The sequence below is a fragment of the Somniosus microcephalus genome, chromosome 11 (genome assembly GCF_052327205.1).
Source record: "Somniosus microcephalus isolate GS21.2 chromosome 11, FLI_Smic_1.0, whole genome shotgun sequence".
Lineage (NCBI taxonomy): Eukaryota > Metazoa > Chordata > Chondrichthyes > Squaliformes > Somniosidae > Somniosus > Somniosus microcephalus.
The window spans coordinates 91,487,075-91,504,830 of NC_140997.1; the positions used below are offsets into that span (position 1 = coordinate 91,487,075).

Below are 17,756 nucleotides of genomic sequence, written 5' to 3' on the forward strand. Positions count from 1 at the left end.
TCAGAACATGGAGGCCATTGAGCCCCTCGGGCCTGTTCCACTATTCAATCAGATCATGACTAATCTGCACCTCAACTTCATTTACCCGCCTTTGCTCCATGTCCTTTGATATCCTTACCCAACAAAAAACTCTAGGAAGGCTACTGGTAACCAAGGAACCTCACCCATGTAAGTCAGTGCTTTCAGGAGATGAGCGGAGTCAATCGAAGATCACTGGATAGGGGAAAAGGGCCAAGAGTGATTTACTAACCGACAGACCTTGTCCTATCGGTTCCACACTTTCACTGCAGCACAGATGCACTGGCATTAGTTGTTGGTAGACCGGAACTTGCTCGGCTATGCGGCACCCACACCGCTCTGAGTATAAGAGAGCCCCTTGCACGTCACCCCTTTACCAGGCTGTCATCTTGTCTCCCTCGGAGCAGTAACCTGGTTGGTGACCAGTTCTTACCAGCCGGAACCGGTACCATCACTGTCCTCTTCTGTTTGCTCTGCCCACTCCCTCGGCACACGACACAGGGCGTCGTCATCACAGATCCCCGCCCGCTACATCGTCGACACGTGGAGCGCATCACGAATGGACCCGTGTTCAGGGTTTCCTGCAAGAGGAGAAGCACAGGGCAATGTGCCGGTGACCACAGCAGCACTGGCAGAATGAAAGCCAAACTATCCCAGCTTACCCTCTTGGGGTTATTCAGTAACTGGTCCACAGGCGGTAGCTGCTCCTCAGACTGGTGCAGTTATCCAGTTCTTAAACTAAACTGGCAAACTTGGAAACCAACAGGATAACTGGGAGGGGCTGGGCTTCAATGAGGTTAGATTAACTAGAACTGCCTGCCAGTTTCTTTGGAATCAAGGGCCAATAGCACCAGGGACAGGCAGATGGAGCACAGGAACAGGAGGAGGCCAATTCAGCCCCTCGAGCCTGCTCCACCATTTCAGGTAGATCAAGGCTGATCTGTATCTCAACTCTATTTACCCACCTTTGCTCCGTATCCTTTGATACTCTTACCCAACAAAAATTTATCGATCTCAGTCCTGAAAGCTCCAATTGATCCCCAACATCCACAGCCTTTTGGGGAAGCGAGCTCCAGATTTCCACTACTCTGTGTAAAAAAAAAAAAAAATGCTTCCAGATTTCACTCCTGAATAGCCTAGTTCTAATTTTAAGGTTTTGCCCCCTTGTCTGGATTCCCCCACCGGAGGAAATAGTTTCTCTCTATCTACCCAATCGAATCCTTTAAACATTTTAAGCACCTCGATCAGATCACTCCTTAATCTTCTAAACTCAAGGAAATAAAAGCAAAGTTTATGCAACCTGTCCTCATAATTTAACCCTCTAAGTCCTGGTATTCTGATGGGAAACCCTTGTTCCCTGTGCACCTTTTGAGGGGGGGGGGGGGGGGGGCGGGTTTGATAAACGTCTAGCGCCCTGTACCCCTAAAAGCATACATCCAAACACCCTTTACCCCGAAAGCAAATGCCACTGCATCGTTACAGTCCCCTGTACCTCAGATATTGGACTTGTTGCTTTTACATATATTAACACAGAACTGTGAACAAAACTGAATGCCTTGGGTGGCCACTAGATCTGTACCCCAGCAAAAGACATCTTCAAGAGGGAGAAGGAAAACTAGTAATAAATTAAACTCATAGAATGATACAGCACAGGAGGCCATTCGGCCCATCGTGCTTGTGCCGGCTCTTTGGTAGAGATATCCAATTAATTCCATTCCCCTGCTCTTTCCCCATAGTCCTGTAATTTTTCCCCTTGTGTAACTTATGAAAACAAATCGTTAAATACAGCACAATTTAACAGTTACAGGTCCCGACCTCATTGACAAAGAGCCAGCACAGGGACGGTGGGCCAAATGGCCTCCTTCTGTGCTGTATTGTTCTATGATTCTATGACGGCATCTATACTCACCATGCCAGTTCCGTTGCAGTAATGGCAGTGCTGAACTTTAGTTCCTGGCTCGTTTCCTTTGCCATCGCACCGCTGGCACGTGTCCTCCAGATTCACCGTAATCTCCTTGTTGACACCCTTTGCCGCCTGTGTGAAGGTCAGCTCCATGATATACTGCGGGGGAGCGGCAGATATTACACATCACAGCATTGTGGACCGAGCGATACAAAGAAATATCACCGCGTAAAGACAACACACAAAGACACGGTTCCTGAGCCTGACTCTTTAAAGCATCTAAATCTCTTCTGATCACGAAACAACAGGCTGAAACCAACTGCTCTCCTTCATGGCTATGACAAAAGTGACTTTTTTTTGTTTAGTATTGGTTTGGTTGCTGCCCCTTTAAATCCAGTCATAATAGCCAAGAGGTTTAAGAGTTAGCTGCAGCCAGAATCTGGAACCAAGCTTAACTCGATGCTAATACTGCCAGTTTCAGACGGTAATCTGAAAAGCTTGAGGGAGGAGCCAAGCTACAAACATGGCCTGTGTGTTTTGTTCCGTTACACTTATAACAGGTTAGTCATTTTTGAATGTGGTTGATTGAGTGTTACTGGAAAGCTACAGTAACTTTTCAGTGATATTCAAGCAACAGTTGTTCAGATTTGGGAGTCAGTCCAGTATTCTAAGCCGGTATCAGCTCCCGCAGAGGTAAAACAATCTATGCTTGGTAGTAATCTATAGTCTTTCAAAATATCTTGAATTGCCTCAGGAATTTTTGGTCATTTGTGGATGCTGAATTGCCAATTCCCAAAAAGTAACCAGAAGATCAGAGCACTCGGACTATCAGCAGTTGAACTGCTGCCTAGTGGGTTAAATATTACCCAATGACCTTGAATAGCAACTTGAAGGTGCATGGTGCACAGTGTGGAGTGCAAATCGAGCATCAAGACCCAAACTGGCTCTGAAGTGAAGTGGAGTGAGACTCCCTTCTCTGGCTCCTGTGTAAGGTCAGCTCCTGACTCTGGATTTAACCCGAGAAGTTCCCCACACATGTGCAACCGCAAAACATTCGTTTGGGGGAGTTTTAGCACAACCAGTTGAAGAGACTGCGGAATTGTCCTGCACCCGAGTGTAACAGCTTCACAGTTCCCTGGATAACTGAATGGCCAGCTCACTCACCTCCTGTGGTTGGTCAAAGATGGTGTTAAAATCTCTGAATCGAGATCCAGAAAACTCCCCAAAGATACGTCTGAAGAGCTCCTCTGGATCCACTGAAGGGCCCGACTGCCAGTACTCATGGCCCCTCGCCGCTCCTGCGTCAAACCCTGCCGCCCCGTAAGTGTCATACTGTTTCCTCTTCACTTCATCACTCAGCACCTGCAACCGACAACGAGCATTAACCAGAGCCACAAAGTCCATTCTCAATATAATTAACAAGTAAACTCTGGGATAAAAACCCTTGTGAACCCTGTACTGTCATTGGAGACGAGACATAGCGATTGTCTGTTACATGTGCAAATAATTTTCACTCTCCCTACCTCGGCTTCAATATTCCCACTGTGCTGTTGTCCTTCAGGTGGGAGGGTGGAAACACACAGCCACTGCAGTTTATAGCACAGGAGACGGCTGTTCAGCCCATCATGTCTGTGCTGGCACAGGAATAGAAGAGTGGCCCCTTCTCTCAAACAGCTGAAAGACACACACAGCTCTTGACCCCTCTCTTCCCCCACCCCACCACAAACGGATGCGAGACGCTGCAACTGTGCTAACCTCTGCTCTCCATCCCTGACATAATCACAGCCGCCCAGGGGCCCAGCATCCCCTCCCGAGAGAGATCGGGACCACAATGTTTTATTGGTGCCGATACTGTCAGAGGCCGTAATCAGACCAGATCCATTACCTCATAAGCTTCTGCCACCTGGGAAAATTTTTCCTTTGCCTTTGGGTCGTCCTTGTTTGTATCTGGGTGGTATTTCTTCGCAAGCTGTGCGGGCGAGAACAGAAAGGGTTGATTAAAAGTTACAAGCAGTTACACCGAGCCCAGTCTCTCCCCCGCAGGCTTCAATGGGACAAGTTCTCCAGAGATTTCAGAAATTTCTCCATTTTAATCATTTTTGATTTTTTGTTTTGTTTCAATTCTCCAGGATACACAAGTCAGTGATTACTACAGACTATTTTTTTTTTTTAAAAAGCAGGTTCACTTCTGAAAAGGGATTCAAATTTGACACAGTAGCACCAAGTTCCTGGGCTGTTCTATCTTCCTATTTTGATGTGCACAGTTCCAGGGCAAGTTTCAATCCACTGTGGACATACCTGTGTCGCCATCACAAAAGGAAGGCAGACAGTAAATCCCAGGGACCTGGGTTCAATCATCAGCCTGTGCGGAGCTGGGTGATAGAGCTGAGGCAGTGGCCGGTGCACTACAACTGGATTTGGCCCCCTCTCCCACAAATGAGGGGGAAAAAATCAGACTATGCTCCCACTTCTATCCCGTATCCCTTGCTGTATAATGAGGCTGTGTGGGCAATGGTTGAGCATTGAGATCCACGTTGATGCCTCCACAGTGGAACAACCTGCCAACTCTCTTATCAAGGTTCATAAATCAAAACTGGCCACTTGGAACTAATACATTCCCATCACATGGCTCGATTTGCCACCATTTGATGTCCAGAATGTGGAAGTTTGAAGGATTATTCTGGCTGCTGGTTTGGCACAGCTAGAAAGGTCTCGCATTTGGTATTCCCACTGGCTACCTGATCGTATATAGGACTCTAAGTTGAAATGTTAACTTTAAGTCTAAGAACATAAGAAATAGGAACAGGAGTAGGCCATTCGGCCCTTCAAGCTCGTCGCCATTCAATAAAATCATGGCTGATCTTCCACCTCCCTGTACTATTCCCGTGTCCCTTGATTCCCTTAGTATCCAAAAATCTATCGATCTCTGTCTTGAATATATTCAATGACTGAGCCTCCACAGCTCTCTGGGGTAGAGAATTCCAAAGATTCACCACCCTCTGGGTGAAGAAATTTCTCCTCATCTCAGTCCTAAATGGCCAACCTCTAATTCTGAGACTGTGACCCCTGGTTCTAGACTCCCCAGCCAGGGGAAACATCCTCCCTGCATCTACCCTGTCAAGCACTGTAAGAATTTTATACGTTTCAATGAGATCACCTCTCATTCTTCTAAATTCTAGGGAATATAGGCCTAGTCTACTCAATCTCTCCTCATAGGACAGTCCCCCCATCCCAGGAACCAGTCTGTGAATCTTAGTTGCACTCCCTCTAAGGCAAGTATAATCTTCCTTAGGGAGACCAAAACTGTACACAGTACTCCAGTCTCACCAAGGCCCTATATAATTGCAGTAAGATTTCTTTACTCCTGTACTCCAATCCTTTTGTAATAAAGGCTAACATACCATCTGCTTTCCTAATTGCTTACTGAATCTGCAGGTTAACTTTCTGTGCTTCGTGTACAAGGACACCCAGGTCCCTCTGAATCCCAACATTACCCATTCTCTCATCATATAAAATATATTCTGCTTTTCTGTTTTTCCTACCAAAGTGGATAACTTCACACTTCTCCACATTATTATTTTTTCACATTATATTCCATCTGCATCTGCCATGATCTTGCCCACTCACATAACCTGTCTATATCCCTTTGCATCCTCCTCACAACTTACTTTCCCATCTAGCTTTGTATCAGCAAATTTAGATACATTACACTCGGTCCCCTCAAAGTCACCGATATAGATTGTGAATAGCTGAGGCCCAAGCACTGATCCTTGCGGTACCCCACTAGTTACAGCCTGCCAACCCAAAAATGACCCGTTAATTCCTACTGTCTATTTTCTGTCCGTTAACCAAACCTCAATCCGTACTAATATATTACCCCTGATCCCATGAGCCCTAATTTTGTGTAACCTCTCGTATGGCACCTTATCGAATGCTTTTTGAAAATCCAAATACACTACATCCACTGTGTAATGATCAATAACATGTCATTCTATAGTGGACACTAGGTGGAGCCGTAGATCTATAAAGCTGTATGTATAAGACTACACTACCCAGCTGTATATATATTAAGACTACATTACCCATGAGGCACTAGGCTACCCAGAAGGCAGCAGTCAAGATGGAAGCCTCTACAGATACTGTACCAGTCCACATGTGCTCAATAAAGTAACTAGCAAAAGCTAGCTGTGTTCATAATAAGAATGTCTATTTATTAATGAACATAAGATGGTACCAGGGTGAAGATCTGCTGAAAATTGTGAAAAGCGACATGGAGAATTTGAAGCCACTAGAGCGTTTGAAACTCACAGGAAACATCGACTACAACTGGCAGACTTTTAAACAACAATTCGAAGTCTACATTGCAGCCATCGGATTCGGTACGAAGCCAGACGCAAGGAAGATAGCGTTGCTGCTTACGGTTGCAGGCCCACAAGCGATAGAGGTATTTAATCCAGCGGAGAACAGAGAAAAATTAGAAGATGTGCTAAAAAAATTTGATGCGCATTGCTCTCCCAAAAAGAATGAGACGTATGAAAGATACATCTTCCATTCTCGGACACAGCAACAAAATGAGACTTTTGATAGCTTTATAACTGATCTGAAACTGAAAGCACAGACATGTAATTTCTCTGAGCTGAAATCATCCATGATTCGTGACCAGATTGTGTTTGGTATTCATGATAAAAAAGTCAGGGAACGTCTGTTGAGAGAAACCGAACTAAATTTGGAAAATGCGGTGAAAATATGCCAAGCCAGCGAGCTAGCTCGAAAGCACGCGGAGACTTTCAGTGAAATCAATAATGATGCGATTGTAACGAGTGATAATGCTGCTGTCGGTGCTGTGTCCTATAAGGGGAAGAAACATGGGCAGAACAGAAATGAAAAGCAATCGGAGGATGACATTTTTAATTGTAAACGCCGTGGTTACAAACACCAGTTAAGACAATGCCCAGCGTTTGGAAAAATGTGCACAAAGTGTAATGGAAAGAATCACTTTGCCAAACAATGCTTTTCAAAAGTAAAAACTAAAAAAGGACAACGAGTTAATGTAATTGAGGACACTGATTTAAGTGAGACATTTTTTGTAGGAATGGTGTCATGTGACGATATCAAAAAAGTTACAGAAAATGTGCAGCCCTCAGAAATGGACAATGCTGAACATAAAGTTAATGCAGTAAGAGGACAAATGGATGATCCCACTGCAGGTAAATGGAGCATTAGTTACATTGAAACTGGACACTGGGGCAAAAGCAAACTTAATCAGTATGAGTGACATTAACAATATGAAAGAAAAGCCCAAAATACAGAAAAAGTCAGTACTACTGAAGGACTATAATGGACAGAAAATAGATAGCTTAGGTGTATGCAGACTTAAAGTGACAGTCAAAGACAAAGTGCATCATCTCATGTTTTCTGTTGTGGCTGAAAGGCTTGATTCACTACTGGGTGACAAAGCTTGTGAGGACTTAGAACTGGTCAAGAGTCTACCGTATAAACTGTGCCATAAGCAGACCAGATGACTCGGTGGATTCTGTAGTGAATAATTTCCAGGATGTGTTCAAAGGATTTGGCGTTCTACCATTCACTTACAAGATCCAGCTAAAGCAGGATGCTCAGCCAGTGGTACATGCTCCACGAAGAGTTCCAGCACCCCTGCGTGACCGGCTCAAGAATTAACTGGACAGAATGACCACACTAGGAGTCATCAGGAAAGTCGAAGAGCCAACAGACTGGGTTAACTCCATGGTATGTGTAAAGAAAAAGAACAATGATCTAAGAATATGCATGGATCCAAAGGACTTGAATGCAAACATAAAACGTGAACACTACCAGATTCCCAAGCGAGAAGAAATCACCAGTGAAATGTCAGGTGCCAGATACTTTACAAAGCTCGATGCCTCACAAGGATTTTGGCAACTAAAACTGGATGAAGAGAGCACCAAATACTGTACCTTCAACGCACCATTTGGCAGGTATTGTTTCCTCAGAATGCCTTTCGGGATAATATCTGCATCTGAAATCTTTCATAGAGCGATGGAACACATAATTGAAGGTCTGGAAGGAGTTCGGGTCTATGTTGATGACATCATCATCTGGGGCTCCACACTGAAAGAACACAATGAGAGACTGACTAAAGTGCTACAGAGCATACGCCGGAATGGACTGAAGCTCAACAAAGCCAAGTGTCAGTTTGGCATCCAGGAAGTCACTTTCCTAGGAGATAATCTATCTGGTAAAGGAATAGAGCCAGATATGGAAAAAGTAAACGTCGTACTCAAAATGCCCCGACCCACTGACAAAAAAGGAGTGCTATGCATCATGGGGATGATAAACTTCATTGGAAAGTTCATTCCTAACTTGTCAGCCAAGACAGCCTGTCTGCGAGACCTGCTACATAAAACAAATGAGTTCGCATGGACAGAAAGACATGAACAAGAGTGGATAAACCTCAAAACAGTGCTGACAACCACACCTGTACTCACCTTCTTTGACCCAACACAAAGAATCAAAGTGTCAACGGATGCATCAAAAGATGACCTAGGTGCGGTCTTGCTACAAGCAGAGGGTGAAGATTGGAAGCCTGTTGCCTATGCCTCCAGGTCTATGACTGATACTGAGTGTCGATACGCCCAGATTGAAAAGGAATGTCTAGGCTTGGTAGTTGGACTAGAAAAGTTTCATGGCTACATATATGGACTTCCCATCTTCACAGTTGAGACAGACCACAGCCCTCTGGTTGCCATCATAAAAAAAAACCTGAATGAGATGTCTCCAAGGATTCAACGACTCATGATGAAGCTGCAAAGATATGACTTTGAACTGATCTACACACCAGGCAAATACATAGTGTTAGCAGATGCACTATCCCGAGCACCCACAATGAGTCATGTGAGCTCTACTGAAGACGTGGATGTTCATGTGATTATGGTCATTGCTGCGCTGCCCGTGTCAGACACAAAATCAAAGCAAATAGCAGAAGAAACAGTAAAAGATACAGTATTACAAACAGTAATAGAGAACATTCATCATGGTTGGCCAAAAGGTTCCTGTCCAAAATATTTTCACATAAGGTCAGAATTGAGTGTCGCAAGTGGACTATTACTAAAACAGAACAGAATAGTCATTCCACAGGCTCTACGTCAAGACATGCTCAAGAATGTCTATTTATTAATGAACATAAGACACTGGTTTCCCCCTTATCTACCCTGCTAGTTACAACCTCAAAAAGCTATATTAGATTTGTCAAACACGATTTCCCTTTCATTAATCTGTATTGACTCTGCCCAATACATTGATTTTTCTAAATGCCCTGTTACCATGTCCCAAATCATAAATTCTAGCATTTTTCCTACTACTGCTGTCAGGCTAACTGGTCTATCCTTCCCCATTTTCTCTCTCCCTCCTTCCTTGAATAGCGGGGTTACATTTTCTACCTCCCAATCTGCGGGGACCATTCTAAAATCTAGAATTCTGGAAGATCAAAACCAATGCATCCACTATCTCTGTGGCCAACTCTTTTAAAACCCTAGGATGTAGACCATCAAGTCCAGGAAATTTGTTGGCTTTTAGTCCCATTCATTTCTCCAGTACTATTTCTTTACTAATACTAATTTTAAGTTCCTCATTCTCACTAGACCCTTGATTCCCCACTATTTCCAAAATAGTTTTTGTGTCTTCTTCAGTGAAGACAGATACAAAGTATTTGTTTAATGTCTCGGCCATTTCCTTATTCCCCATTGTACTTTCTCCTGTCTCTGCCTGTAAGGGATCCACATTTACTTTTGCTATTCTCTTCCTTTTTATATACCTATAGAAGCTTTTACAATCTGTTTTTATGTCTCTTGGTAGTTTACTCTCGATGCACTAACAACACCAAAGACTACGAGTTGAACTTATACAAAGTAGGCTTTTATTGACTAAGAACTGGAGCATGCCTCTGCTAGTGGATCCATCCTAAGAGCTCCCGGGGGAAGGGTGGTGAGTCACCTTTATACCCAGGCTTAGGGGTGGAGCCGGGGCGGAGACATGCCCGGACCTGTACAGAGTTAACAGTGGTTTACCACATTCACCCCTCGTTTAAAAAAGAGTCCGGTGGGGTGAAGTGTTTCAAAAGTTCGTATACGAAAGTCTCTCCGGGGGTCTTGTCTGCCGTAATGATCTTTGTGGTGCCGGTTGCGGCAGTTCTTTGCCCGCGGCCGCTTCTCGCGTGGGACGGAGCACTGGCGTGTCGTCCTCTCGGGGTAGGGATGGCACCGGCATGTCGTCAGTTCGTGGTAGACACCCCGGTGGTGCGTCGTGGGTAGTGGTGGTGGGTGGAGGTAGTGGATGGTGATCGATGGTGTTTCGGGTGGTACCTGAGGGTGCGAGGTCTCGAATTGAGACTGTGTCCTCCCGCCCGTCAGGATACGCCACGTAGGCGTACTGTGGGTTGGCGTGGAGGTGGTGAACCTTTTTGACCAGGGGGTCCGTCTTATGGCTCCTCACGTGTTTCCTCAGCAGGATGGGTCCCGGAGACGTCAGCCATGGTGGTAGTGATGTCCCCGAGGTGGATTTCCTGGGGAAGACGAACATCTTCTCGTGAGGGGTGGCGTTTGTGGCAGTACAGAGCAGTGATCGTATGGAGTAGAGCGCATCGGGGAGGACGTCTTGCCAGCGGGAGATTGGGAGGCCCTTGGATTTTAGGGCGAGCATGGCGGTCTTCCACACCGTTGCGTTCTCCCTCTCTACCTGTCCGTTACCCCGGGGGTTGTAGCTGGTAGTCCTGCTCGTGGCTATGCCCTTCTCGAGCAAGTACTGGCGCAGCTCGTCGCTCATGAACGACGAGCCCGTCGCTGTGGCCAAATATGGCGAACAGGTCGTTGAGGCACCTGATGACTGTGGCGCTGGTCATGTCCAGGCAGGGGATGGCGAAGGGGAAATGGGAGTACTCGTCAATAATATTGTGGAAGTACGTGTTGCGGTCAGAGGAGGGAAGGGGCCCCTTGAAATCGACGCTGAGACGTTCGAAGGGGTGGGTGGCTTTAATCCGGTGTGCCCTGTCTGGCCTATAAAAATGCGGTTTGCATTCGGCGCAGACCTGGCAGTTCCTGGTCATGGTCCTGACCTCCTCGATGGAGTAAGGCAGGTTGCGAGCTTTAATAAAATGGAAGAACCTGGTGACCCCCGGGTGGCAGAGATCATTGTGGAGGGTCCGTAGCCTATCGACTTGTGCGTTGGCACATGTCCCACGGGATAGGGCGTCTGGGGGCTCATTAAGTTTCCCGGGCCGGTATAAGATATCGTAGTTGTAGGTGGATAACTCGATCCTCCACCGCAATATCTTATCATTTTTGATTTTCCCCCTTTGTCTGTTGTTAAACATAAATGCTACTGACCGTTGGTCAGTGAGCAGGGTGAAACGTTTACCGGCCAGGTAATGCCTCCAGTGCCGTACAGCCTCCACTATCGCCTGGGCCTCCTTCTCGACTGAGTGTCGAATTTCGGGGCCCTGGAGGGTCCGTGAAAAGAAGGCCACGGGTCTCCCCGCCTGGTTAAGGGTTGCGGCTAGGGCGAAGTCGGATGCATCGCTCTCCACTTGGAAAGGGATGGACTCATCCACTGCGTGCATTGTGGCCTTCGCAATGTCCTCTTTTATGAGGGTGAAGGCCGCACGGGCCTCTGCCGTCAGGGGGAAGGAGGTTGACTTGATATGGGGCCGGGCTTTGTCCGCATAGTTGGGCACCCACTGGGCGTAGTAAGAGAAGAACCCTAGGCATCTCTTCAGGGCTTTTAGGCAGTGGGGGAGGGGTAGTTCCAGGAGGGGGCGCATTCGGTCGGGGTCGGGGCCGATGACTCCGTTTTCCACCACGCAGCCAAGAATAGCGAGGCGCGTAACATACATTTTTCTCTGTTGTATGTCAGATTCAGCCGTTGGGCCGTACGGAGGAATTTTTCTAGGTTGGCGTCGTGGTCATGCCGGTCATGGCCGCAGATGGTGACGTTGTCTAGATAGTGGAAGGTGGCCTGCAGCGCGTTCTGGTCAACCATCCGGTCCATCTCCCTTTGGAAGACCGAGACCCCGTTGGTGACGCCGAAGGGGACTCGGAGGAAGTGGTAGAGGCGACCGTCGGCCTCGAAGGCCGTGTACTGGCGGTCCTCAGGCCTGATGGGGAGCTGGTGGTATGCAGACTTCAGATCAATCGTCGAGAATACCCGGTATTGTGCTATCTGGTTGACCATGTCAGATATGGGGGGGGAAGTGGGTATGCGTCTAATTGCGTGTATCGATTGATCGTCTGGCTGTAATCAATAACCAGGCGCTGTTTTTCGCCGGTCTTCACTACCGCCACTTGGGCTCGCCATGGGCTGGTGCTGCCCTCGACAATCCCTTCCCTCAGGAGTCTTTCTACTTCTGATTTAATAAAGCTCCTATCCCCGGCACTGTACCGCCTGCTTTTAGTAGCAATTGGCTTGCAGTCTTTGGCGAGGTTAGCGAACAATGGAGGGGGGGGGGGGGGGGGTTTGACCTTCAGGGTGGACAGGCTGCATACTTTGCGCGGCGCCGTGTTTAAATTCTGCCGGCTACAGACTGTAAGTGGGGGCAGGGGCCCGCCATATGCCATCGTGACGCTCTCCAGATGGCACTGGAAGTCTAATCCTAACAGTACGGGAGCGCAGAGCTGTGGCAGGACGAGGAATTTAAAATCTCTGTACTCCACGCCGTTCACTGTCAGAGTCGCTACACAGTAGCCGCCGACGTCCGCCGTATGGGACTTTGAGGCCATAAAGACCTGGTGGCGTGTGGGCATAACCGACAGGGAGTAGCGTCGCACCGTGTCGGGGTGGATGAAGCTCGCCGTGCTTCCGCAGTCGAAAAGGCAATTTGTGGCATGGCCATTTACCTTTACGTTCATCATGGACCTGGCTAGTTGATGGGGCCTAGATTGGTCCAGGGTGATGGAGGCCATCGTCGAGGTCGGTGGGTCGCTGTAGTATTCGCCCACGCCGGGGGCCTGGTCTCGAAATGGTGTCCAAGATGGCGGCTCCCCCGCGGCTGGTGGTGCCCAAAATGGCGGCCTGCACGGTTCACACGTGGCGTTGCTGGAATTGGGGGTCGATTTCGCCCTGCACACTCTCGCGTAGTGGCCTTTCTTGCCGCATTTGGAGCAGGTCGCGTCCTTTGCTGGGCATTGCTGTCTGGGGTGCTTGGCCTGGCCGCAGAAGTAGCATTTCTGGCCTCTGGTCATTGCAGCTGTAGTTGGGCTGCTGGCGGCTTGTGGCCTTACCGGGTCCCAAGATGCTGCTCCCGTGACATCCACGTGGCCATCCGGTCAGGGGGGGTAGGCGTCCATGTTCTGGAGGGCCACGTCTAACGAGTTAGCGAGGGCCACCGTCTTCTGCAGGTCGAGCCCCCTCTGTTCCAGCAGCCTCTGCCGAGTATAGTTGGACCTGATGCCAGCTACGTAGGCGTCTCGGATCAGGTCTTCCGTGCATTCCTTGGCCGTCACCGCTTTGCAATTACAGGCACGGCCGAGGACTCTCAGTGCCAGTAAATATTCGGCGCCCGATTCCCCGGGGCGCTGTTTTCGGGTAGCCAGGAGGTGTCTGGCGTAGACCTCGTTAACAGGCCTCACGTATTGTTCCTTTAGCGTCGCGATGGCGGCCGCGTAAGTTGTGGCGTCTCGGATGATCGAGTAGACTCGGTGGCTCACCCGTGAGTTCAAGACAAGCCGTTTCGCGTCATCTGTAGTGACGGTAGTGCTGGAGGCCTCCAGGAAGGCTTCGAAACAGCTCAGCCAGTGTTCAAAGTTATTGGCTGCATCTGCTGCTTGAGGATCCAGGTCTAAACGTTCCGGCTTCAAGATTTGCTCCATGTCGAAAATTTAGTCAATAAAATTGATGCACTATCAACAACACCAAAGACTACGAGTTGAACTTATACGAAGTAGGCTTTTATTGACTAAGAACTGGAGCATGCCTCTGCTAGTGGATCCATCCCAAGAGCTCCCGGGGGAAGGGTGGTGAGTCACCTTTATACCTGGGCTTAGGGGTGGAGCCAGGGGCGGAGACATGCCCGGACCTGTACAGAGTTAACAGTGGTTTACCACAACTCTCATATTCCATTTTCTCTCTATCAATTTCTTGGTCCTCCTTTGCTGAATTCTAAAATCATCCCAATCCTCAGGCTTACTACTCTTTTTGGCAACATTATAAGCCTCTTCCTTTAATCAAATACTATCTTTAATTTATCTTGTTCTGAATTATTTCTTTAAATGTTTGTCATTGCTTATCTACCGTTATATATTTTAAATCTAGTTTCACAACCTACCTTAGCCAACTCAACTCTCATACCTACATCGTTTGCTTCGTTCAGATTTAAGACCCTAGTTTCGGACTTAACTAAATCACTCCTATTACAATCATTGCTCCCCAGATGCTCCTTTACTACAAGGTTATTAATTAACCATCTCGTTGCACAATACTAGATCCAAGATAGCCTGTTCCCAAGTTGGTTCCTCGACATACTGATCTAGAAAACTATCTTGAATGCATTCCATGAACTCGTCCTTTGCACTATTACTGCAAATTTGTTTTGCCCAGTCTATACAAAAATTAAAGTCCCCCATGATTACTGTCTTACCCTTGTTACATGCACCTCTAATTTCCTGATTTATACTGTGCCCGACACGACAACTACTGTTAGACCTATAAACTACTCCCACCAGTGTTTTCTGCTCTTTGTTGTTTCGTCGCTCCAGCCAGTGATTCTGGTTAAAATGACACTCTCTTCTCATACCTGGTAATAGGCCTTCTTTATCTCTCTCTGCGTAGCGCTGCGTGGGATCCCCAGCAGCTCGTAATAATCAGCCTTGGCTAAACTAGAAGACGTGTGAAATCCAGCAACACCCAGACGATGTGGTGCAGAGCCTTGGGGGGCGGGAATGGGGAAAAGAAACAATTAGAAAAACACCCACAATCTTCTGCAGAGAAATTGTAACAAGCATGTTACTGCTCCCATATCAAGGAGCAATCCTCTCCCCTCGAACCAAGGAACTCCACTCTTTAGTCCACCTCTCGTTCTAATCAAACTGCCGCCCCCAGTTTCTTTCTCCTCCAGTTAAGACATCAGGCGATCATTGCTATAGCTAACCACAACTGGGCAAACAGTAAAAATATTTCACAATAGTTTTACCTTAACCAGATTTATCCGCAAAAAAACCTCTCTTAACAAGTTTGGCTGAAAGACCGAAACTTTTGAGGAGTGCCGCTTTGAATTCTGCCCACATTCTGCACTGTACCCCACTATACCTTCCCCTGCACTCTGGCGTCTTGATGCCAAGACAGAAGGAATCATCATCTCTCCCTCATTCTCTTTAAATAAAACAACTTGCATAGCAACAGTTTCAATCAGGAGACCTTTGATCCACTGAGGGAGGGAGGGAGGGGAGAGCACTGACACTCACTGGCCTGTGGGGGTGGGGGAGCACTGACCCTCGCTGGCCTTGGCGGGGGGGGGGGGGGGGAGCACTGGCACTCAATGGCCTGGGGGTGGCTGGCGGAGCACTGACACTCACTGGCCTGGGGGGGGGGGGGGGGGGAAGAGGAGAGCACTGACCCTCACTGGCCTGGGTGGGGGGCGGGGGGAGCACAGACCCTCACTGGCCTGGGGGGGTGGGAGAGCACTGACCCTCACTGGCCTGGGGGGCGGAGCACAGACCCTCACTGGCCTGGGTAGGGAGCACAGACCCCCACCCTGGGGACTCTTGAGGTTCCCCTCCTACTGTCAGGGGTGGGGAAGGCGATGCAAAAATTAACAGCCCGATGTGCCGGCTGCACCACCGCTCTCCGGCTAGGCCCACTCTCCTCACCGGGCAGCTCCAGACCGAGCCTCAGGCCCAGGCCACCAGTCAACAGCAGTCCATTGCCCTTCCCAAACGCGTTACACAGGGTACGGAGGCCGAACATCCGCAGGACCCCGGCATCATGTAACGCGGCTCCGGCCGCCGGGCTCCAGGTCACCGACACCAAACGTGACCAGCACCTAGCAGCCGCCATCTTAGCGCGCCTGCGCAGTGCAAGGCTCCACCCCTCGCAAAATCACTGCGCCTGCGCGCGACAACACGCATTGCGCAGCCAGCTCGCCTCCGTACTCACACTGCGCATGCGCAACAAGCCTGGTTGCCTAGCACCCTTGAGATAGCAGCTGCTCGGGCCAGGGCTATACCCTGCCTCAGGCCTAGGCCTCATATACGTTGTCCCAGGGCGAGGGTTTCTAGACCCTGCCTCAGGTCCCCTACACTAGCCTCAGGCGTCCTACACCCTGCCCTAAGCTCAGGCCTCCTACACCCTGCCCCAGCCCTAAGCTCAGGCGTCCTGCACCCTGCCCCAGGCCTCCTATATGTTGTCGCAGCCCGAAGCCTCCTACACCCTGCCTCAGCCCTAGGCCCAGGCACCCTGCTCCAGGCCTCCTTTACGCTGCCCTGGCCCGAGGCCCAGGCCTCCTTTACGCTGCCCCAGCCCCAGGGTCAGGCCTCCAGCACCCTGCCCCAGCCCTAGGCCTCCTATATGCTGCCCCAACACTAGGCCCAGGCCTCCTATATGGTGTCCCAGCCCTAGGGTGAGGGCTTCTAGACCCTGCCCCAGCCCTAGGCCCAGGCCTCTTACACCCTGCTGCAGCCCTAGGCTCAGGCCTCCTACACTGCCCCAGCCCTAGGCTCGGGCCTCCTACACCCTGCCCCAGCCCTAGGCTCGGGCCTCCTACACCCTGCCCCAGCCCTAAGCTCAGGCCTCCTACACCCTGCCCCAGCCCTAAGCTCGGGCCTCCTACACCCTGCCCCAGCCCTAGGCTCAGGCCTCCTACACCCTGCCCCAGCCTAGGGCCACAGTGTGCTGAAAACAACTGATCTTGGAAACTAAGCAGAGTCAGGCCCGGTTAGTACTTGGATGGGAGACCGCCTGGGAATACCAGGTGCATTGGCTTTTAGTCACTTTGATCCCTCCCCCTGCGTTTGTCGACAAGATGCAGAAGAAGCTCATCGACTTCTTCTGGGACAAAAGGAAGCACTGGGTCTCTGCTGCAGTTCTGTGTCTCCCGCTTAGGGAGGGCAGTCAGCCGCTGGTGTACCTTCGCACCCAAGCTGCGACTTTCCGTCTTCAGACGCTGCAGAGATACCTGTACGTTGAGCATCCTCCTCAATGGTGTGCGCTGGCAACGTATTTCTTCCGTCAGCTGCATGGCCTCAATTACAACACGCAGTCCCTGTTTGTGAAACTGGGCGGTACACGTGCCTGTCTGCGGGAGCTGCCTGTCTTCTACCAGGAACTGCTATGGGTCTGGAACAACGTCGCCTCCAGGCGGAGTTCTCCCCTGTCAGGAGTGGCAGCTGTCCTTCGGGAGCCGCTGCTCAGGAATCCGCACCTCCACGACCGCGGGTTCGGGTGGCTGGCGGAGGGCAGGGCTGTGCCTGGCAAGGTGACCTGGCAGAGGAGCAGGCTGGATGGCGCTGGCAGAGCTGGCGCAGCGCCTGTCTTGGGCCAACATCCGGCTCGCAGTCAAAGCCATCGAGTCGCTGAAAGTGGCACTGGGCCCCGACTCTACTGGGTGTAGCGAGGAGGCTCAAGCATGTGGACGATCCCGTCCGAACTGACTCCCGTTTGGACGGACTTCCTCATCGGCGCCCGGTCCCAAAACCCCTCTCGGGAACCGACGCCTCACAACTTGAGCCATCTCGGGGAAATGCCCTCTGTGCCTTTTCATTCTGCACGGAGGTGTTTCCTGTACGGGCTGCTCCTGCACACTCTCCACTTTGCCGCCTTTGTCTGCCGTCCGGACACGCCTTGGCGTGCCGTCCAG

At 49.6% G+C, this 17,756-nt stretch overlaps 1 protein-coding gene across 4 annotated transcripts in view; it reads right to left on the minus strand.

Moving 5' to 3' along the window:
- The window catches only part of dnaja3a (DnaJ heat shock protein family (Hsp40) member A3a), a 28,968-nt gene extending 12,960 nt beyond the window's left edge, over positions 1 to 16,008 (minus strand). The window contains exons 1-6 of one of the 4 annotated variants that reach the window (XM_086000988.1): positions 15,772 to 16,008; positions 14,700 to 14,830; positions 3,807 to 3,890; positions 3,086 to 3,283; positions 1,928 to 2,080; positions 452 to 599 (exon numbers count right to left, since the gene is read on the minus strand). In XM_086000988.1, the coding sequence (XP_085857114.1) occupies positions 452 to 599; positions 1,928 to 2,080; positions 3,086 to 3,283; positions 3,807 to 3,890; positions 14,700 to 14,830; positions 15,772 to 15,958 (901 nt within the window). In that variant the 5' untranslated portion in view covers positions 15,959 to 16,008. The remainder of the gene's footprint in view (positions 1 to 451; positions 600 to 1,927; positions 2,081 to 3,085; positions 3,284 to 3,806; positions 3,891 to 14,699; positions 14,831 to 15,771) is intronic. The other 3 variants (XM_086000984.1, XM_086000987.1, XM_086000985.1) reach the window with 3 other exon arrangements.
- Between the last annotated feature and the right edge of the window lie 1,748 nt (positions 16,009 to 17,756).